A 23,751-nucleotide genomic window follows, 5' to 3' on the forward strand; every position below is an offset into this window, starting at 1 on the left:
CAGCAAGTGGATTTTCTCAGATTTCCCACATCCCAGTCCAACTGTCTCTAATGCCTGTTTTCCACGGACTGTTGGTAGGCAGTGAAATGCCTCTCAAACTCTCACAACTGCTCACTGCTGCCTGGTATCTGCTCATTGCTGCCTGGTAACTGCTTGATGAGCACACAGTTCAGCAGTCCGTGGACAGGAGGCCTCACTCAGCTCCTCCTGTGGACTCTCTCAGTGGTCCTCGGCACCAACTCAAACTGATGGGCATATTCACCACTCTCTGCTCACTCACTGATCTGCTCTCCTTTCCATCTTTCTGACCACCATTTACTACCAATCACTCCACTTCTGCTACCACGGCACAGGTACATATGCACAAAAACTATCACAACCTGAAGCTGCACTTTCTCCAGTGCTCTGGAACCTCTCCTCAGGTTATTCTCCTTTGCTAACCCTGTGCCAGCAGTTACATATTACAGTACTACAATCCCATTGCAGGCATGCCAATCATTCAGTTGTTCATACCACATATCTACAACTCCGATCCGAAACAAGTTACCCAAGGTAAGTGCCAAGGTACACAATGTTCATGCTGAATCCAAGGCCAGATTGATACTTTTTCTGTCCCAGGCCAACTTTCTGGCTTTTTCATTCCATGTGTAGCACTGCCATCCCATTTCAAGTGCAACCCTATAAGGAACCTGCCTGTTATTGATAATGTTTCCGCTGAGACTCAGGCGGAATCTGTTGCTTCCGGGTCTCGGCGCTTGTTCCCCGCTGATGATGCTGCTGCCAGAACGCAGGACGGACATCCTGACAGGCGGAGGGCGCGTTTCCAGTATGCCCTCCGCAGATGTATACAATAGTCAGCTGACAGCGCGGTGTCAGCTGACATTACAGCTGACACCTAGGTAGGTGTACCGCTGAGTGAGTGGATGTGCTGATTGTGGCAAGCCACTAATTGGATGAAAGTTGTATTTAAGCCTGCAGAGTGCTCCCAGTGATCGCCCATGATAAGCATAACTGTGGCTAGTTTCTGGGTGCGTACTCACATTGTTGAATTACTGGATCTCGACCTTGGCTTGTATTTGACCATTCTTGTCTGTTGTTATTAACCATTGCATTGATTCCTGGACACTCTTGCTTGCTGCCTGGACCGACCTCTGCCTGTTATTGGATACTCTTGCCTGCCGCCTGGACCGACCTCTGCTTGTTAACTGGATACTCTTGCATGCTACCTGGACCGACCATTGCTTGTTACTGGACACTCTAGTTATACCTGGGCTAATCCTTGCTTGTTGCTTGAATAACCTTGCATGTGGATCTTGCATGAACTCTCTCACAAACTGCTTGGACCATTCACTGCCTGTTCCTGAAACATCTGTCATTACTGGCATTCAACGCCGAGGGCCTCATCCTCCTGAATCAAGGTAATAGCCTTGTGTGATACTTATGAACTATTGAACTGTGTTACTTGCCTTAGTGGGGTTCTGGTGGGTTATTGTTTTCTCTACTTCAGTCTGTATGCCTTGCATGTAAAGACCTGGGCTTAACCATAGTCAGGAGACAAATAACGTGTCCTGTTCACGCGGGGGCTTGTCTATGGGTGAAGACCGTGGGCCGGGCTCAGAGCCCTGGCAATAGATTGGGGCATAGAGACGGATTGGGGACATAACCTGTCAGGCCTTACAAACCCCCTCTTTCATGTTTTATACAGTAAAAAAGGCCCTCTCTTTCTCCCTTGGAACTCCCTTGGCATAAACTCTCCTCTTCCATTTGTTGCTTTACATTTGCAGCTTAGGCGCCTAGTGTGTCCATGCAACTATACTGTTGTATACTCCTCCCTGTTATTGCCTGAGGAAGCGGGAATATACCCATGAAACGCATTGCTTTATATTTCTGGAGTATGGCTTGGGAGAGGAATGAGGAAAGAAACGGACAATGCAGAGGTATGTGGATCCAGAATGAACATACCTCTGTGCTCCCCTTAGGTAGCTTTGTCTTAGCTATCTCCTCACTAGTCTCCAAATACCACTCCAACTGCCATCTCTGCTTTGCGATCAACCTTCATCTGTTCTCCACTAGAATCTCACATTTACACACACAGGACTTCTCACACGCTTCTCTCCTCCTCTTAAATTCCCTTCCACAAAACATTTGTCTTTCCTCAACCCCCGCCTTTTCAGGCAAGCATGCAATCATCTAACATAGGGCATTACCTAGCAGGTTATAAGCATGATTGTGTGAACCACTTTTTTCTGTGTGTCGCTTAGTCCAAAAAAACAGAGGTGTGAACAACACTAAACAAGCAAACATCCTGTAAATTAGGATGAGGTTTTGTATTTGCAGTCTGGAAACACTCCGACATTTTTTATAGGGTATTCTAAAAGGAGATGAAAAGGTTTGTCAGGCAAATCTTTCAATAGGTGTAACAATCACCTCTTTCTGAATACTCTGGGGACCATTTATGAAGCAAGCCTAGTGGCCACAGGGTATGTTTGCTGGAAGGTGTCACCAAATTTCGGGCAGACGGTATGAAGAGAAAATGATAAAAGAAACATAACCAGGTTAAGGCAGTAGCTGAGGCAGGTGGAAAGCTTGGTTAATTCAGTTCAGGCAGAGGTTAAGGCAGGGATGGTCATGCTCTGGTGGATGTTGCTAGCATATGCACAAGTAGGACCCTAACCAGCCACGCCAGGATCGGATTTACCATAAGGCACTGTAGGCATGTGCCTATAGGCGCCTGATGATGGAAAGACAGCGAACTCCCCTCCCTCTCTCCTTCCCTATGCAGAGTCAGAGTGTAAATGAGAGGTTAATCACCCGGGTCTCGGCATTCCGACGAGATCTCCCTTCAGTCTGGGGCTCCTCTAGCTACTTAATACTTAGTGGCACCTGTAGCTACCTATGATGGGGCAAGGGAACTAAGAGGGAAGTGACAGCTGGGCCAGCCAGCACACCTGAGGAGCGGTTTGGCGGGCGTTGTAGGTTTATGGAGGTCAATGTCTAGGGTGCCAGGACATCTGTGACTATAGGCTCCTGTAAGCCTATAGGCCACGTGCACAGGCTACGACTGCATGTCCACAATCACAAGATTGGAACCAGTCATTTATGTGTAGCAGGTTGATTTGCAAAAGGCCAACTCCAAATTCTACCCTAACAGTGTAATATCACCCAATGAACATTATAAAACAAAGGGAAGCAAAGTACACCTAACCTTTACCCAAAAAGGCTTCTGCTTTCTAGGCAAGCCCAGTACAGCTACACCAGCCCTGCAATGTCCCATCCATGCATCTACTCACCCCTCCTGAAGACCTGCGCCGCCTACAGGACAGCATAGTAATTAGACATTTTTTGCACTGCGACTTCTCCCTCCAGCCAATCAGAAGCCTCCCTCTGCAAGCAGACCTCTATAGACTGCAGTCCTGCAGCATGCAATCAGGCAATAAGTGGCTGCTTCTCGCTTCCCTGTAACCTATAAAGCCCCCTTTTGTCTTGGGCTGCTCCTCTCGTCTTCTCCATGCAGCCTGGAGGGAAACCTAATAGGAAACTACAACTCCCAAAATCCCCTGCAGCTTCCCAGGTGGTCAGGGTTACAAAGGACCACAGAGGAGTGCTTAATCTGCCTGCTGGAAACATGGAAGATATGTACAGGTTTCTCTCCCACTGCTCATTCACAAAAAGAAGGCATTTATTCCTCATTTAAAGGACAACTGGTGGAGTCATGCAAATTATCTCTGGAGCACAAAGCAGCTCAGGAATGCCACTTTGTGTTCAGCTTGTGAGTCAGACATTCTGCAAAGTGCAGACTGCACTTCCCACAATGCTTTGCAAGGCTGTCTGTGATGTCAGAGATGCTGCTGGGAGTTGAGGTTTTCTGGTAATGATCAGCTATGGGAGTGTAGCATCCATGCTGGGATCACTGCAGCTCTGCCAATGCTGCTGGTGGGGGGCTACTAGCATCTGTATGCAGGGAATTCTGAAAGACTGCAAAGCCCCTCTGCAGAGTCTGAATGAAGTCGACAAGAGGGGGGATGGGAGGGGATTGTGTTACTGAGCACCAAAATGGAGGAAATTTTTGCAGAAACATATTGTAAGGCCAGGAAAACACACTAGGCAGAAACGCTTGCATTGCAGAAAACACAGCGAAAGTCAATAGGTCGCATGAAAAAAACTGCTTATTTTTGCGTTCTGCAATGTGCAAAAACGCACATAATTAAAGTCAATGGTGACGCAGAGGTATTGCATTTTGTATGCATTTTTATATGCGTTTTTAAAGAAAAAAAAAAACAAGTATGATGATGTATTTTCGCTTCCTGTTGACTTCCTAGTGATTTGCATAAAACATTAAAAAAAAAAAAAGCATGCAAAACGCATATGTGATTTATATATGGCAAACGCATTAAAACGCACAAAAAATGCGCAAATGCATATACAGCAAAACACTAAGTTTCCAGCACTGCCCAGTGTGCACCCAGCCTAAGGCCTGGAACTCGCTACAAATCACTATCGCTAGCATTTTTCTTGAGCGTTTTGTAAGTGATTTTTTGAGCGTTTTCAGGCAATTTTGGGAGCGATTTTAAAAAGGGTAAGCTTTTTGCCAGCGATTGTGTAGCGATTTGCGATTTTAATTCTGGATTGGCCCTTTCAATGTATAATTTTATTTACAGTTTTCATTAATTTAAAATCGCACTTAAATCGCTATGTGTAGCGATTCATGAGCGATTACACTAGCGTTTATATACTTTACATTGCAGAAACGCTACCAGCACCAAAATGCTGCATGTCCTGCGATGGCGATTTTGCTAATCGCAATCACTCCAGTGGAATTTGGCCCATCCATTAACATTATCTGAGCGTTTAGGGAAATCGCTAGCGTTTTGAATCGCTCCCTAAACACTCCTGGGTTCCAGTCCTAAGAAAAGTTTTTTTAACCTCCCCGCATTTAATTTCCCTGCAATTTTTGCACCAAAAGCGGTACCATTTTTTTCAGGTGTTTCTTTATATAGTAAGCATTTTTGCAGACGGCTTGCAAGTTGTCTGCAAGCATACATACAATATAAAACATTTTATTACTTTTTATTACTATTATTATTATTACAGGTAGTCCCCGGGTTACAAACGCCCGACATATGAACGACCCGCCGATACGAACGGCCCAATCTCGTCGCAATGACGTCATTTCCGCATGAGGGAAGTTTGAAGAAGCTGCTTCAAACTTCCCCCAAGTGCCGGCGCATGTCCCCAGCAGTGTTGGACTCACCTCCGAACCGAGTCCAACGCTGTCTGTTGTCCGCTCTCTGCCTCCTGCTCCCAATAGCCACGTACAGCACTGCTAGATGCAGCATCCATCCGCTTCCTGTATGTCACATGACATACAGGAAACAGTGCGATGCTGCATCTAGCAATGCTGTACGAGGCTAGTGGAAGGCGGAGAGCGGAGGACAGACAGCGTTGGCCTCGGGCTGGAAGAGGAGTCCATAGGGAGAGTGAGGGGAAAGAGGAACAGGGGGCTAAAACCGAATGCACGGGGTAAAACCGAATGCACGGGGGGGATAGGGGGGGTACAGAGGCACAGCGGGTACAATAGGAAGTACAGTGAACAAACAGAGGGGGTTCAAACAGAGGTGGAGACAGAGGTGCACAGAGGGGGGACAAACGGGCACTGAAGGGGAGAATCGGGCACAGGGGAGGACAGAGAGGCACATAGGGGGACACTGGAGCCAAAGGGAGGGCACATGGGAGGCAAAGGGGACAGAGATAGCACAGCATTCCGACTTAAGAACAGATTCAGGTTAAGAACGAACCTACAGTCCCTATCTCATTCGTTAACCGAGGACTACCTGTATTATTATTTTCTTTATTATTTGCTGCTATGGGTAGTAGTGCTGCCCATAGTTTTTCTTTTACTCCTAGAATTTTTTATATTGAATCCAATTAAAAAAAATTTGAATTTGCCACCTGATTAATGAGTCATCAGAGGGACACACCAGGGGACATGATCGCTGAGGGACAGGAAGCGACAAACGCGGAATAAGAGATCGCAGTCGGGGTTCGCTGAGGAGAAGATAGGAATACGTGCACAGGGAAGCAGCGAGGTGCCAGCGAGGGATCCCGCGCGCCAGCAACGCCGCAGGTGAGTAACTGCAATAACTGGATGAGCTTGACATCCTTAGCGATAGTAGCTATATTTTTTTTTTTTAGGACGAGTTAGGCTCGTCCATAATGCTAGGGAAATTAAAGCAATCTCTGTAATGGTGCCCAATCGTTCCAATTTTCCCGTTTATTTGACCAAAACAATCGAATTACAAAAAAATATAATCTTTTTTTTTTTCGATAAAAATCCGATTGGACATGTTGGAAAAATCTTTATCTTAGATTTATTTTAATTATTTCGTTAGATCGAACGAAATAACAAAATTATCAACAAGGATTTTGAAAGCAAAATACTCCCTACCTCAAAATAATTAAAAATAGAGTCTATGAGAAAGGCCCCTTTCACACCAAGCGATTTTCGTTGTGATGTGCAAATTTGCAGGTGAAGTTATTCACATACAATTGCATAAAAATTTACTTCGTTGGTACACAAGTAAAATCGCATTTTGAGAATTGGCATAAAATAAGTGCACAAACAAAAGAAGAATCCAACATGCATACAGACTGTTTTGGATTGTTTGCTCCTCATCAGCGCAAGGCATGGATTAATTTGGCTCTATGCAGTAGGGCTTGTAACACCGAGAGGTACAGACTAACCAGCAAGCTCATGGTGAACCAGAACTCACTGGAGTGTGTAAGGGACTACAATGGTCCTAAAAGCCGCCTAAAATGTTAAGAAAAACAAAAGTTTGCTTTCTTAAAACAGAAAGAATTTGCGATAATTCAGGTTGGAGTGAGCTTGAGATGTTTCCCATTGCATCACTGCTGAATATATGCAAATTAACCATTGTTACCCTTAGAAGCTAAACACACCTAAACACACGCCAATCGCGATGGCTTCTGATCACTGAGGGGAGATGTCAGCTGTCATGTGACAGCTTAATCTTTCTCTCGGGTGCGCACGATCGCGTCGGGAGCGAAAATGGCAGGTGACGTAAATACTACGCCGCATCAGCCTTAGACAGCCACAAGTGCAGCGTAGGATTTAACTACAGCGGTCCCCAAAAAGTTAAACACTATTCGCACACGACAAAAACACTGCAGGCGCCGGGAGCGTTCTGTGCATGCATGGTTCATTATTTTGAGAACCACGTAGGATGCTCCTGATGAGGAGAGCACAATAGAGAAGGGAGCACAGATGGGACTGCGCATGCCCAGGAGGCATGACTGGCGTTCCAGTCGCAGATGTTTTAGAGCTGTCAGTAGTGCAGAGGAGAGGAAGCGGTATGCATAGCACTATGTATAGCTAACTGTCCTCACTCTGTATTGCTTCGTTAATGCACACTTTACCTGAGAGGGATGCGGGGGCAGACATTTATTTCCTTTTAAAGGACCACTATCGCAAAAATCGTAAAATTTAAAATGCATGTAAACACATTCAAATAAGAAGTACATTTCTTCCAGGGTAACAGGAGCCATAAATTACTTTTCTTCTATGTTGCTGTCACTTATAGTAATAGAAATCTGACAGAACTGACAGGTTTTGGATCTCCTCATGGGGGTTTCTCAGGGTTTTCTTTATTTTCAAAAGCACTTAGCCAATGGCAGTTGCTCCGTCCAACTGCCAAAAAAAGTGTGCGGCGAGCAGGGAGGCTGGCCAGCATCTTTGAGTAAATCCTTTTCAGGGAGTGTCTTTATTAAGAATAAAGGCCATGCTGAGAATCCCCCATGAAGAGATGGACTAGCCCAAAACCTGTCGGTTCTGTCAGATTTCTACTGCCTACTGTAAGTGACAGCAATATAGGAGAAAAGTCATTTATGGCTCATTTTACTCTGGAAGCAATGCACTCATTTGTATGCTTTAACATGTATTTTAAATTTTACTATTTTCATCCTAGTGGTCATTTAAACAATGCAAATTGCTTGGCTGTCCTGCTGATCATCTGCCTTTTTGCATGCAGAAAAACGTGCACGGTTTTTTACAGCAGCTAATGTAATTGATAGAGAAAACTGACAAAATGTGCAGAATTATTCTGCAGGATGTCAGTTTTTTCCCTGCGCCAGAAAAAGGGCCCTTTTCCACTAGTAAGCGTGATCGCAAGCGCAAATCACCATTCTGTGCAGAAAACACGCAGCAAAACAGTCAAGTGTGTCCCCTGACTGAATACCCTTAGGGCAGAGACACACTGCAGAGTGCTTTGCAATCTGTTCTTGTTTTAAAAACATGCTCGCATTGACATGCATTAAAATTGCTGTAAATTTGTGGAAAAAGTGCCGTGATCGGGATTTTTTGTAAAAAATGTTGACGCAATTTTAATGTAAGTCAATAGGAGTGTGTTTTTAAAACAAAAACTGATCGCAAAGCGCTCTGCAGTGTGTCCCTGCCCTAAGGGCTCGTTTACACCTAAAATCACTAACCACTAGCGATTTGCGGTAGCATTCTCCGTGGGTGATTTTACCACGATTTAATGCGGAAAAAAGTCACTGTAAAAATTCACGTTTTGGAGCGATCATGATTAGCGTTTCTATATATGCTAATGGCGATCGTTCCAAAATCACCGGAAAAATGCTGCATGTAACACGCAGTGTTCTCCCCAGGCTCTTTTAGCCGGGTGCTCCACCCGGCCAGATTTGGTGAGCACCCGGCTGTCATCAGCTCCCCTCCTCCTATTCTGTAAGCAGAGTTGCGTACAGAGGCACCGGCCCTGCATTCTCTCATATTGCCCCACCCAGCTACTTTTTCATGCCACCCGGCTACTATTTCATGCCACCCGGCTGGAATAAATATTTGGGGAGAACACTGACACGTTTGCGATTAGCGATAATCGCTCAAGTGTGAACACTGCTATAGACTAAAATAGCACTAACGTTTTTAAAAACCGCTAGCGCTTTAACGATGAGCAGGAATTGCACGATTCCCGCTTTCGAGTGAACGAGCCCTTAGGGCCTGTTTCCACGCATCAGAGTCACACAGGGAAACACTGCCTATTCTAGCAATTGCAAGATGATGTGATTCTGGATGGCATGCAGCAATTTTCCGTTTCACTTATCCGAATCTGCAAATGCCTGTAGGCGTCCCGCATGACTGACTCTTAGGGCCAGTTTCCACTAGAAGCGGTGCGATGCGGCTGCAGATTTTCGCTTGGCCGCATCCGCCCACAGCCGCGTCCCATCTCCTCAATACACTTCCGCATCGGGAGATGCAGAAGTGATGCGGCCGGCGGCGGAAGTGATGCGATGCGGCTAGGTAGCCGCATTCGCATCACTTACTAGTGGAAACGGCCCTAAGTCCTAGACCCTGAACAAGAATACCAATCAGGTGTTTCTGGTTGAAGTCTGACTATATTAGCTGCATGCTTGTTTCAGGGCTGTGATTCAGCCACTACTGCAGCCTAAGATATCAACAGGATTGTCAGGCAACTGGTATTGTTTAAAGGGAAGTAAATATGGCAGCCACCATATCCCTATCAGCTCAGGTGTACTTTATGTCTCTGGCAGCTTTTTGAACCTAATCTGAATGCTTGTTCACAGACTATGGCTAAAGGTAATAGAGGCCGAGAACCAGCAGGACAGCCAGGCAATCTGAATTATATAAAAGGAAATTCATGTCAGCTTTAATATGCCTCTCAAGCCCCACACACACGCTCAACAGCGGTCTTTTATGCAGCACAATTATCAAACAACTTTTGTTGTGAAACAAGTTGAACAACCAAAAAACAGTTGCTTGTTATTGTACACAAGCGCTTTCAAAATCACCCAAGGATCTGTACACACTGAAAAACGCAGCGCAAGCGCAGCAGTGTGTACAGGCCCTAAATCGCCAGCCTAAGGCCTCTCTTCCATGGGCTGCTGATAGGCAGTGAAATGCCTCTCAAACTCTCACAACTGCTCACTGCTGCCTGGTAACTGCTTGATGAGCACACAGCTCAACAGTCCGTGGAAAAGAGACCTAAATTGTTTATTCCCCCCCAGCCATTCAATCAATCCAGATGAAAGCTGGGCTTATCAGGCCTTTTATTGTTCTAGATTACATTCCCTGTGCACTCCATAGTAAGGCCTCTTTCCCATTGGAGGCTGAACTGCACGCTTCCAACTCCTCAGTTTACGAAACCACCGACTTGACTCCAACTCCGGGTACCCAAAATGGCTCCAAATCCGACTCCTCGGTCTAATACTTGCCAGGGCTGTGGATTTTGTACAAAAATCATCCGACTCCTCAGTTTATGGAATCTCCGACTCCCCAAAATTGCTCAACTCCAACTCCGACTCCACAGCCCTGATTTGGACAACATATAGAATGGTTAAAATAAACACCCAGTAAATTTTTTACTCTTTTTTTGTTATTGTTTTATTAATGGCCATGAAAGAAATAGACATTGGCATAGCTTCTTATTGCATTGAAATGGGTGGAGTTCTGATTTATATTACATTGGATTCCTCCTACATTCTGCTGTCATATCAATGGGTGAAATGTAATGGGCCAAGCACGGTAACCTTATCAGGTGGAGAGCAATTACTTTCCTGATCTTCCACTAACTGCACAGTATATGACCAGCTCAACCAGAATAAAGTCAGCATTAAATACCTGACAAATTAAGAAGTGGCTAGAAATCCACTTATATACGTATGTATATATACGGATTCATGTGAGGTAAAGGTCTTTTGCCATTACCTCAGGTGACACTTCACACTTGATCAGTGTACACCTCTGTGCTATGGTGAAGAAATAATGAATAGAGTAGTAGAGTACCCACTTCAGCTTAAAGGACGGCTATGCAGGATCTTAACTCCCCTGGTGCTATGATTATTTCTGGATTTTGGGGTATTGTTAAAATGTTTCAGACCCTAAAATCAGGGAAAAATCATGCCGCCAGAATGACTGCAGCAGCCCCTGCTCTGACTCACCTCCCTGGGCTCCAGCGTTGCAATTTTACCTCCATCCTCCGGGTGGCGCTCTAACACTTTGGTGAGATCAATGACAGCGATCTCACCAGAGTGATTCAGAGCCTCAGAGGACAGGAAGGGGAACGGCTACAGACATCTGGATCCCCCCCCCGAGGCGAGTAAAAACACCTGCTGCGCACTATACTCTGCATTGAGCTCCCGGCGGCTAGCCTGAGCACAGCTTGGGATTACTGCCAGGGAGGTTAATTAGTAGATCACTGAAGAGGAGGCAGTCGATGTCAAAGTACAACTGTACTTATACTAGGGTTAACCACTTGCCGACCGCACGCTTATACCGTGCGTCGGCAAAGTGGCAGCTGCAGGACCAGCGACGCAGTACTGCGTCGCCAGCTGCAGGCTGATTAATTAGGAAGCAGCCGCTCGCGCGAGCGGCTGCTTCCTGTCAAATCACGGCGGGGGGCTCCGTGAATAGCCTGCGGGCCGCCGATGGCGGCTCGCAGGCTAAATGTAAACACAAGCGGAAATAATCCGCTTTGTTTACATTGTACGGCGCTGCTGCACAGCAGCGCCGTAAGGCAGATCGGCGATCCCCGGCCAATCAGCGGCAGGGGATCGCCTCCATGTGACAGGGGACGTCCTGTCACTGGCTGCACAGGACGGATAGCGTCCTGTGCAGCCCGGATCACCAGGAGGGAGAGGTAGGAGAGGGAGGGGGGTGAATTTCGCCGCGGAGGGGGGCTTTGAGGTGCCCCCCCCACTAAATGCCTGCACGCAGGAGCAATCAGACCCCCCCTGCACATCATCCCCATAGGGGGGAAAAAAGGGGGGCGATCTGATCGCTCTGCGTGCCCTCTGATCTGTGCTGGGGGCTGCAGAGCCCACCCAGCACAGATCCCTTCAAACAGCACTGGTCCTTAAGGGGGGGTAAAGGGTGGGTCCTCAAGTGGTTAAAGCAAGTGAAAAATAAAAACAAAACCCAGATACTCACCTATGGAAGGGGAAGGTTCTGGGTCCTATAAAGCCTTTTCGCTCCTCTCACGGTCCTCCCAGCACTGTTCCACCCATTAGCAGTATTTGACCCATCGGCTGCTCTTGCTGCCACAGGAGGCTTTGAGTGCCCCCGAAGACTAATGCCTCTGTACTGCGCATGCGTGAGCGCACACTCGCACCTGCGCAGTATGAGGCCGCCTGTCTTCGGGAGCACTCAGGCTCCTGAAGCCTCCCGTGGAGTCAGATTCAAATGGGGGTGACATCGCCGGAACTAGAAGACCATGAGAGGAATGGGGAGACACTATAGGACCTAGAGCCTTCCCTCTCCATAGGTGGAAAAAGAAAAAAAAAGTCATATTCTGTAGTAGCCTAGGTAGAGTGAGACCTCTGGATAGTCCAAAGGCTTCCCATGTCCTCCTCGACCCCACCATTGCCACTCACCCTCTGAGCATATCTGACAAGCTTATGGCGGCAGTCACCGCCATGGACAAGCTGCACCTGTGCAGTAAGATAAAACCAGTCACCCACAAGCGGCTCCGTGCTATTTTGCAGGTGCGGACACACCCCAGCAGGCGCAGTATGGCCTCGCTCATTCATGAAAGAAAGCGCAGACGTGAACTAAAAGAGCAGCCCAGCCAATGGCGTTGAGGTCGAGGAGACGTGCGTATTATACCACCGCCAGTTGGGCACAGGGTGAGCAGAATGATGGCTCACCCTGCTGCCGCTCAAATCTCCCATGGTGTTAAATACCATTCCCTTTTCGAGTTGTAGCAATTCAGAGGGAGAAGTAATTTGGGAGCCGGCTATCACCGTCACCTAAATTCCCATTGTGCGGGCTTGCGAACTGTAGCACTAGTGCGTTCAGCGCCGTGCACCGAATACACATGCTATGACAAGGAGGACTTGGGAAGCCTCTGGAGGAAATTGAAGCTTAAACGTGAGTGTTCATTTTGGGTGATGAAAATCTAGGTCGTGCACACAGCTTAAAGTGTACCAGAGTTGACTAATAATACAAGTTTTTATACATACCTGGGGTTTACTCCAACCCCACGGATCGCTCCCACGCCGCCGTCCTCAGCCTTCTCCAGTACCGGGTCCAGTAACTTCCTCCAGTCGCGGCCAGTCTGATGCAAGAGAAGTGCGCTCTTTACGTAGCAGCCACCAGAGATACGTAGAAAGCACACTTCTCTTGCGCAGACTGCACGACTGGCTTAAGTTACAGGACCAGGTATTCACGTAGAAGGCAGAGGACGGTTGCGTGGGAGTGATCCGTGCGGCTGAGGCTGGAGAAAGCTCCAGGTATGTATAAAACTTTATAATGGTCAGCTCTGGTTTCCTTTAAAGTGTACCCGAGATGGGCGATTACCAATAAAATATACATACCTGGGGCTTCCTCCACCCCCCTCCGGCCCGATCGCTCCCACGGAGTGTTCTCCCTCTGTTAGTCCGTAACTGGTCCTGGAAAAACCCGTCAGTCGGGACCAGTCAGCGCATGCGCAGTATGGCCAGGCACGCTCCCGTCTCCTGGAGCATTCTGCACTGTGGAATGCTCCAGGCGACGTGAACCCAGCGGGAGCGCGCGCACGGCCGGGCATGCGCAGTTGGCCCCGGACCCAAGGACTATCCGGGGCGAATGGAGAGGGGGAAGAGAACGCTGTGGGAGCGATCAGGCTGAAGGGGGCTGCAGGAAGCCTCAGGTATGTATATTTTAATGCTAATCCTTCATCTCAGGTTCCCTTTAACGGGTTCTAGACACAAGAAAAGGAGAAGAAAAAAAGCAAAAACAAACATTTCGTTGTGTGCTATTTTCAGAAGGGGCTTCATTTCAGAAAATTAGAATATACATATTTACTAGCAAATCATAACCAAAAGAGGCTTCAAATGCCAAACCTGATCTGTTCGACACAAAAAGTACATAGGGTACTTACATATTATACCATCTACCGAATTCAAATGCCCCACCGAAGCATAGTGCAAATGAAAGACAAGATTTCCAAAGGGAAGTAAACATCTTTTAAAGTGTTCCCGAGGTGAAAATAAACTAAGATAATTATATATATCGTCCTACTCCTAAAATGGCCAAGTATCCCAGGGGTTTTCATTTTTATAAGCATTTATAAAGTAGGTTGAATGTTTTACGTCTCTAATCAGTGGCAGCCGATTAAGTGTCCCAGAGTTAGAAAAAGGTCAATAGTTCACGTATTATCTCTCCCTGCACTCAGAAGTTGTATTCTGCCAGGAAAACATTTATGGCTGCAATTAGCTTATCAGTGATGTTTACTATACAGTGGTGTTCAAAATTATACAGGGTAGCTTCAGCATGTTAACCACTTGCCGACGGAGTCACGCCGATGGGCGTGGCCGCGGCGGCAGCCCCAGGACCGCCTAACGCCGATTGGCGTAAAGTCCTGGGGCTTGCATTTGCAGGAGATCGCACGCATGCTGCGATCGCCGCTCGGGAGACTAATGGCGAAATCGCCACTTGTGTTGTACAGCGCTGCGATCTGCAGCAGCGCTGTACTGGGGACAGCCGTGTGACACGGCTGTCCCCCTGGAGGATAAGAGAGGACAAGAGACTGATCGCCGTTATTGGGTGCCTGGGGGGGGGGGGGGGGGGAGGGACGGAGGAAATAAAATATATAAAAAAATACACCAATTTAATAACAATAAAAAGAAAAAACAAATATTTATATAAAAACAAACAAACACTGCAGGGGCGATCAGACCCCACCAATAGAGAGCTCTGTTGGTGGGGACAAAAGGGTGGGGGGGGGGGGGGGGGGGGAATCACTTGTGTGCTGTGTTGCGTGGCCCTGCAGCTTGGCCTTAAAGTTGCAGTGGCCAATTTTGAACAAAATGGCCTGGTCACTAGGGGGGTTTAAGCCCACGGTCCTCAAGAGGTTAAAGGTATCATGAATTCTCTTCCGTACCAGGAGATATTAGAAGAAAATGTGATGCAGTCCATCACAACCCTGAGGCTTGGGAGACGTTGGACCTTTCAACAGGACAATGATCCCAAGCATACCTCCAAGTCCACTACAGCATGGTTGCAGATTAAAGGCTGGAATATTTTGGAGTGGCCATCGCAGTCACCAGACTTAAATCCGAGTGAGAACCTCTGGTGGGACTTAAAGAAAGCAGTTGCAGCGCGCAAGCCTAAGAATGTGACTAAACTGGAGGCTTTAGCCCATGGAGAATGGGCTAAGATACCCGTAGATCGCTGCCAGACACTTGTGTCAAGCTATGCTTCACGTTTAAAAGCTGTTATAACTGGAAAAGGATGTTGCACTAAGTACTAAGAATGAATGTCACTTGGGGGTTGAATAAAACTGATAATGATGTGAGCACAGAAAAGACATTTGTAGTTATTTCATTATAAATGTTATGTTATATTTGTCTGGCTTACAAGTGCCTCTTTGATTTAATTGTAAACAAGATGAATGAAATCATCAAAATCAATGTCAAACTGGCCAAAACACTCAATTTCAGTGGGGGTTGAATAATTTTGAACACAACTGTATTTCCGACAAGGTAGTGACAAGATGGAAGCTGTCACTTGCATGCCTAGAAGTTAACTCTTTCAGGCAGCAAAATAAAACAAGCAAGACAGCCTGATTATTAACCCTCCTGGCGGTTAATTTTTTTTTGCCAAATTGGCAAAAATCCTTTTTAATTTTTTTTTTTTTTGCGTTTCATGTAAAGCTACCAGAGTGGTAGCTACATGAAACACCACTAGAGGGCGCATGTGTCCCTCTAGTGCGATCGTCGCTGGCATCAATAGCAAACAGGGGAACGCGTATATAACGCGCTCCCCTGTTTGGCTTCTCCTGTCGCCATGGCGACGATCAGAATGACGTCATGGACGTCAGCCGACGTCCTGACGTCAGACACCTCCGATCCAGCCCATAGCGCTGCCCGGAACTCATTGGTTCGGGCAGCGCAGGGCTCTGGCGGGGGGGCCTCTTGCGCCGCTGCGTGCGATCGGCGATCAAGCTGTACACGCGACTAGCAAAGTGCTAGCTGCGTGTACAGCATTTTAAATGGAGGAAATCGCCCCACCAGGGGCTGAGATATCTTCCTGCGCGGCATAGCCCGAGCTCAGCTCGGGCTTACCGCCAGGAAGGTTAATAGGTTTTGTACTGCACAGACACATTTATCTCACAATGTCACTTTGCCTCGGGTACACTTTAAATAGAGGGAAGTCAAATTTGGGAGATGTTATTATACGCCAAGGCTTTCTTTGCTGTTGCACATCATTGCCAGCATGAATAGCATTTTTAAGGCTCTTGGAAACAAACATGGTAGGAACACACTAGACAGAAACTCTAGACAGAGACGCTGATGCATCTAAAACGCACATAATGAATGTCAATGGTGACCCAGAGGTATAGCGTTCAAACTTTTTTTTTTTTTTTGACTTCCTAGTGATGAGCCAGACCAAACATCTAAAATGTGCGTTCCAAAAAACTTGCATAAAAGGCATATCAGAAACGCATACAAAAACTGAATTTGCAATTCATATACGCAAAAGCACTCAAAATGCACTTCATTATGACAAAAAAAAACGCATACGCTTTAAAACCCAACCTTTCACGCACTGCCTAGTGTGTTCCCAGCCACAATGGTTCTTGCTCCCAGACCTCCACATGTGGTTCTTAGGGTGGGCTTATTGTTTCACCAATCATCCGAGTCATCAGTGACACCTGAAGAGTCAGTAGAAGATTCTGATTCAGATTCTGATTCAGTTAAAGGTTTGTTTCCATCGTGGCGTCTTTGGTGCGATACCAGCACAAACCTTCTACTGAACGTCTTCCCACATGTCTCACACTTAAAGGGCTTCTCCCCGGTATGAATCCTCAAGTGCCTGTTCAGATGAGTCTTGCGACCAAAACTTTTTGGGCACTCCGGACACTTGTGCGGTTTATCGCCGCTGTGGATTTTTAGATGCCTCTTCAAGCACGACGAGTAAGTAAACCCAAGACGGCACTCCGGACATCTGAAAGGCTTTTCGCCAGTGTGAGACCTCTGATGGGCCGTGAGGTGACCCTTTGTGACAAAACATTTCCCACACTCCGAACACTCAAAAGGTCGTTCCCCCGTGTGAATCCTCGTGTGCACGTCAAGGTCCTTCTGGTCTCTGAAGCTTTTGTCACACTCTGGGCATTTGCAGCTTTTTTTCCCAGCATGCATCTCTCTGTGCCTCCTGCAATGACCAGCCTGTTTGAAGGTCTTTTTGCACAATGGACATGAATAGAGTCGCTTCTTCTCAGCCTTGAAAGGTTCTTTATCCGATTTGCTAAAAGTCCCATCACTGGATGGCTCATAGTCTGAGCTGCTATCGGACTTCCTCTGGACCTCTTCATTCGTCTCGTTCATGTGCTTTTTGGAGATTTTAGTATCAGACCGGAGGTTGCGCATTGATTCCATATCGCTATTAACCACCCAGATCTTCAGCCAAACATCTGAACAGCACAGGAGAATGACTCCAAGTAGTCCTTCATGAGTTTATGACCTATACAAGGAGGCTCACATTATTCTGAAGGTGCAAAAATGATCTAAAAGTCCCATCAGCAGAGTCTTGTGATATGTGATGTCTTGTGAGATGTGTAAACTGAAGCAAGCAAAAACCATTCCATGGATGTGCTCGGAGGTTTTTTTTTTTTTTTTTTCTTTAATACAATCGTTTTACCTGTAGAAACAAAATTGAGAAACCTCTAACAAGTTTTGTACATTTCAAACACTACTCTACATTAAAGGGAATCTGAAGTGAAAATACACTTATAAGATGATGAATTGTATGTGTAGTACAGCTAATGCTGGGACCACACGATGCAATTTCCCCGACGATCGTCAGGAATCGCACGATTATTTCCAACATGTCTGATCTGTTTCCAATCGAGAAGGGGATTAATTTTGCAACGTTATCGGAAAATCAATCCCTTTATCGATCGGGAGCAGTTTGGACATGTACACATGGTACAACTTCCTGTCCATTCACCCACCAATTGGATGGGATATTGCATTGTGTGTTCATAGCAGAAGAGATAGAACATTAGTAGCAAAGAAAAGAGTCTCATATTGTTCCCAGTATGTGAAAAGTTAAGAAACTTCAATTATCTATGCAAAAGCACTTCTCTAAACTCTTCAACCCAACTTGGGTCCAACACATTCCTGTTCACTGAAGCACTTATACAGCAAAGAAACGGTAAAAGACAGCTTCAGATAAGGTTTTACTTCAGGGAAGTTCAAAGGGTAATTAGCTCTGCCAGCAGTGCTGGCAGATCTCTATGCTGGCAGTTCTGGGTGGGTGTTCTGTATGCTGACAGTGGCGGGATATCTGTATGCTAGCAGTGCTGGGTGATCTGTATGCTGGCAGGGGTGGGTGATCTGTATGCTGGCAGATCTGTATGCTGGCAGTGCTGGGTGATCTGTATGCTGGCAGCGCTGCGTGATCTCTATGCTGGCAGCGCTGCGTGATCTCTATGCTGGCAGCACTGCGTGATCTCTATGCTGGCAGATCTGTATGCTGGCAGTGCTGGGTAATCTCTATGCTGGCAGTGATGCTGGGTGATCTGTATGCTGGCAGTGCTGGGTGATCTGTATGCTGGCAGTGCTGCGTGATCTCTATGCTGGCAGTGCTGCGTGATCTCTATGCTGGCAGCGCTGCGTGATCTCTATGCTGGCAGCGCTGCGTGATCTCTATGCTGGCAGCGCTGCGTGATCTCTATGCTGGCAGCGCTGCGTGATCTCTATGCTGGCAGCGCTGCGTGATCTCTATGCTGACAGATCTGTATGCTGGCAGTGCTGGGTAATCTCTATGCTGGCAGTGATGCTAGGTGATCTGTATGCTGGCAGCGCTGGGTGATCTCTATGCTGGCAGCGCTGCGTGATCTCTATGCTGGCAGCGCTGCGTGATCTCTATGCTGGCAGCGCTGCGTGATCTCTATGCTGGCAGCGCTGCGTGATCTCTATGCTGGCAGCGCTGCGTGATCTCTATGCTGGCAGCGCTGCGTGATCTCTATGCTGGCAGATCTGTATGCTGGCAGTGCTGGGTAATCTCTATGCTGGCAGTGATGCTGGGTGATCTGTATGCTGGCAGTGCTGGGTGATCTGTATGCTGGCAGCGCTGCGTGATCTCTATGCTGGCAGCGCTGCGTGATCTCTATGCTGGCAGCGCTGCGTGATCTCTATGCTGGCAGCGCTGCGTGATCTCTATGCTGGCAGCGCTGGGTGATCTCTATGCTGGCAGTGCTGGGTGATCTGTAATGCTAGCAGTGCTGGGTGATCTCTATGCTGGCAGTGCTGCGTGATCTCTATGCTGGCAGTGATCTGTATGCTGGCAGTGATCTGTATGCTGGCAGTGCTGCGTGATCTCTATGCTGGCATTTCTGTATGCTGGCAGTGCTGGGTAATCTCTATGCTGGCAGTGATGCTGGGTGATCTCTATGCTGGCAGTGCTGGGTGAATCTGGAAGTGACAGCCTCGTGCATCACACATTTCCGGTACCTGCTCCTCTGAGATCACGGCCTGCTCTCCTCTCTCGCCCAGCTGGGCTCCGCGCACTGTGGGCTCGGCTCTCCTCTGCCGCCCGGTGTGATCCTAGGACGGAGGTTCCCGCTGCTGTAACATTTTAAATAAACTCTTATCGCTGATGTGGGAGTCAGGAACACCAGGAAATGAAAGTCGAGATCTGATTGGAGAATGGATATGAGGAGCAGAAATTCTAACCAATCCGCTGCATCTATTTCTTCATCCGTGCGATTATTGGATCTGACTCTCGCTACCCCCGCGCTTTCATTGGCTGAGAGGAAGAGCGTGGAACGCAAAGCTCTCGGAGCCAAGATACGATGTGATTTGGAGATTAGCGGAAGTATAGTTGGAACGCAGGCTGCATTTCCACTCTTCACTAGAGATGGGAAGTTCGGATCTTTTCAATGATCCGGATGATTCGAATCGGATCATTGAAGAGATCCGGATCTTTGATCCGAATCTCGGATCATTTTACTACCGGAAGCATTCGGGGGTGAAATGAACAGCAGGACAGGTCTGTGGACAGGAGAAGGGGAGGGGGTGGACACACAGAGAAGGGGAGAAGATGGACAGAGGGCAGGGAGTGGACAGAGAAGGGAGGAGAGACGAGCAGAAATGTTTGCACGTAATACCCACATGCTGAAGTCATATGCTTTACATATATTTCACCTATATGCTCATCTGTGTACTTTGAAAGAAAAGGTCGCACAGTGAAAGAAAGCATTCCCAGAAGATAAGTGCAGCTGTTTAGTGCCGAGTGCAGGAGGATTATATTGCCTTTCAATCACACTGTCTGCAAAGTTACTGAGCTGTGCTGAGCCAAAAGCTTCCAATGTGTTCACTGTGCAGCACAACTACGGAACAGACAGCCTATAATGGGCAGCACGTTATAGCCAGTATGTGTGCTCTACACATATCTGGCAGTGGCACCCATGTCCCCTCTCTCTCATCTACCTGTCTCCCTGCAAGGCTGCCTCCCATCCAACAGAGCGATCCATCTCCGCTCTGCTTCCAGGACCCCGCTGCCTGCTGAGAGGGGGCGTGTCGCTCCTGGCCCCGCCCCTTTTGCGATCCGAATCGTTCATTTTGATGATTCGGATGATCGACTCATAAAATAGATTCGGATCAAAGATCCGAATCGTTCATGATCCGGACAACACTACTCTTCACTTGTAGGCTGTGCCAGTTGCCAAGGTCGAGAGAGAATGTGCAAAAGAGTTCCTGAAGCACCCCCCCCCCCCAATATTTGTGATATGAAAGAGGGCGCTTAAAGCGGACCTGAACTCAGAAGACCTGAACTCAGAACTTTCTCTTTAATCTAAAAGTTAAGCAACATCATAATAACCTTTGAAGGAAAACATTTTTTTTTTTTTTACAGCTGATACAAATCCTACAATACATTTGTAGTGTGTCTACTTCCTGATTTTATGGAAGCAGACATATTGTTAACATCTTGTGCTTTCAAATGACCTTATCTTCGGCAGCAGTCAGGTGGCACAGGGGAGAGCTCAAATTACAACTTGTGATTAGTCACAAATGAGGGGGAATTAGACAGGCTAAAGTTAGGGTGCCCATTGAGTAGATCACGATCTACCGGTAGATCACAAAGGACTTCATGGTAGATCCTGACCCCACTACATTTTGTATGTACAAGTGTGCTCCTAAAATTGTACACAGGTAGATCATTTTGACTCGCTTATTTTTAAAAGTAGCTCACAAGCTGAAAAAGTGTGGGTACCTTTGGGCTAAACTCTCTAAATACTTACAGGAGCATTTATCTATGTTTTCCATCTGTCCTGTGCAAGAGTTCAGGTCCACTTTAAAGACACTCCCATGCCACGCCTCTAACCATGGATGTAGTTTTATCATTCACACTGGTCCTTTGTATTATCATTAGTTTTTATTTTTAAGATGTGAAAATAAGAAATTAGATCAAGTTAATTGATGGGAATAAAGTGAAAGCCCATGTAAATTGACGTTAAAAACAGATACTTAAGGAGAGGGAAGGCTCTGGGTTCCATAGAGCCTTCCCATTCCTCTCACAGTCACCTCGTTCCAATCTGCCACTGTGGGAGGCTTTAGGAGCCTAAGTGCTACCAAAGACAGGCGGCTCTGTACTGTGCATGCGTCAGTGCGTGAGAGAGCGTGCTAGCGCAGGCGCAGTATGGAGCCGCATGTCTTCAGGAGCACTCGGGCTCCCGAAGACTTCCGTAGCCTCCTGGTGTGGCGCTGCAGTAATCGACCGATCGGTCAAATACTACTAACGGGAGTAACAGCGCTGGAAGGAGGGGACAAGTAGAGGAACGGGAAAGTTCTATAGAACACAGAGCCTTTCCTCTCCATAGGTAAGTATGTTTTTGTTTTGTTCTTTATTTGGGTTTACATTCACTTTAAGAGCTTGTTCACACTATGAGTGTTTTCTTTTTTTGTTTTTTTAAGCGCTGGCAATTTTTGAAATCGCTCTAAAAGCACTTGTGCAATGATTTCCTATGAGAGTATTCATAACTGAGCGCTTCGCTTTCTATTGAATCGCAAACACAACTCCTGTACCATTTTCTGAGCATTTGTGTTCAATAGAAAGTATAGGGAAATCGCAAAGCACTTGAAAAAACACTTTTTCCCATGCACTTTTATGAATAAATACATTGTATTTATTCATTTCTGGGTCAAAAGAGTTCACTTCCTGACTGACGTTCACTTCCTGAGTTCAAGTCCTGAATGACGTCAGGAAGTGTAAACAAACATCGCTCCACAAAAGTGTTTTTCTAAGCGCAGGGCAAAGCGCTTGTAAAATCACTAACCAAATCACTTAGCGTTTGTGATAGTGCTGGTGATTTGTAATATGAACAAGGCCTCAACACATTTTTCAGTAGAACAATGCATATATTAACACAGATCTGTACATCAATTTTGAAAGAGGGACAAATGAAGAAGAAAGGGGGACAGGGGGATGTGGTTCTGAAAGAGGGACAGTTGGGAGCTATGCCTGAAGTGAAAATAATTTAAAAAAAATATATATACTTACCTCAGTAGGGGGAAGCCTTTGGATAGTCCAGAGGCTTTCCCAATCTTTCTACGCCCTCATTCTAGCGCTGGAATCCTTTATCCCAGGGGTACCCAAACGTTTTGGGTTGAGGGCCGGGTCAACATACTTCAGACTGCTGGGGGGCCGAAGTATACATAAAATAATGTAGAAGTGTTAGCGGGCCAGACAGTGAAGCATACCCAGGTGATAACCTGTAGTCCAATTGGACAGCAGCGTCACCTGATGTGGAATTTGATTGGAAACCAGCGAATTATTGCTTTCTGGTTTCCATGTGGATGGGTGGTGCCAGCACTTCTATTCGATATAGGGACCACCAATATTTAAAGGAGTCATCAGGCAATGTTAAAGAGACACTGTAAACTCAAAAAGTTCCCCTGGGGGGTACTCACCTCAGGTGGGGAAGCCTCAGGATTGTAATGAGGCTTCCCACGCCGTCCTCTGTCCTACGGGGGTCTCGCTGCAGCCCTCCGAACAGCGGCCCGACCGTTAGTTCAATATTTACCTTTCCAGGCTCCAGCGGGGGCGCTGTTGCGGCTTTCGGCTCCGAAGTAGACGGAAATACCCGATCTCAGTCGGGCCCGCTCTACTGCGCAGGCGTCGGAGACTTGCGCCTGCGCAGTAGAGCAGACCCGACGGCGATCGGGTATTTCCGCCCATTTCAGAGCCGACAGCCGCCACTGCGCCCGCACAGGAGCTGAGAAAGGTAAATATTTACATCGCTGCTGTACAGAGGGCTGCAGCGAGACCCCCGAGGGATGGAGGACGGCGTGGGAAGCCTCATTAGGATCCTGAGGCTTCCCCCTCCCGAGGTGAGTACGCCCCCAGGGGACTTTTTGATGTTACAGATATTTTTTAAAGAAAAGAAGTGCTACTTACTGGGGGCTTTCTCCAGCCCCAAGCTCCCAGCATGTCCCTTGCCGCAGCTCTCCCCGCAGCTGCTCCGTCCCGGTCCCCGGCAATGACGTCAGGCAGACCCCCAGGTCGGCCTGTACTGCGCCTGCGCGAGCGGTGCGGTCAATCACCGCCACGTGAGCCGGAGCAGCTTGCGCATGGCTTTTTTTACGTGCATAAACAGCTTGGTCCTGCCGTTGAGGTGTATGTATGCCATGGATTGTTGGCATCCCCTAAACGTCATGATGTAAACATTTCACATCATCACACTAGCGCTGCGTCACTTGTGTGCATGCAGAATAGAA

The 23,751-nt window shown here is 47.2% G+C and overlaps 2 protein-coding genes across 3 annotated transcripts in view; both read right to left on the bottom strand.

The window, feature by feature from the left end:
- The window catches only part of LOC137528824 (oocyte zinc finger protein XlCOF6.1-like), a 93,090-nt gene that overhangs the window by 11,359 nt on the left and 57,980 nt on the right, over nt 1-23,751 (bottom strand). The window contains exon 1 of one of the 2 annotated variants that reach the window (XM_068250443.1): nt 3,291-3,526. The exons of the other annotated variant lie outside the window; for it this stretch is intronic. The gene's annotated coding sequence lies outside the window, so the exon portion shown is untranslated. Of the gene's footprint in view, nt 1-3,290; nt 3,527-23,751 lie in introns of those variants that run through there. 2 annotated transcript variants of the gene reach the window in all.
- Nucleotides 15,646-19,845, bottom strand: LOC137528826 (zinc finger protein 662-like). Its single transcript, XM_068250447.1, has 2 exons — nt 19,486-19,845; nt 15,646-17,668 (listed from the first exon to the last, which is right to left on the bottom strand). The coding sequence occupies exon 2, from the start codon at nt 17,404-17,406 to the stop codon at nt 16,654-16,656; it is 753 nt and encodes a 250-aa protein (XP_068106548.1). The 5' UTR covers nt 17,407-17,668; nt 19,486-19,845; the 3' UTR covers nt 15,646-16,653.

This window comes from Hyperolius riggenbachi, chromosome 8 (genome assembly GCF_040937935.1).
Source record: "Hyperolius riggenbachi isolate aHypRig1 chromosome 8, aHypRig1.pri, whole genome shotgun sequence".
NCBI classification, from domain to species: domain Eukaryota; kingdom Metazoa; phylum Chordata; class Amphibia; order Anura; family Hyperoliidae; genus Hyperolius; species Hyperolius riggenbachi.

Coding starts and splice junctions, on each gene's coding strand:
- LOC137528826 (XM_068250447.1), bottom strand. CDS start 17,406: ATGGAATCAATGCGCAACCTCCGGTCTGATACTAAAATCTCCAAAAAG.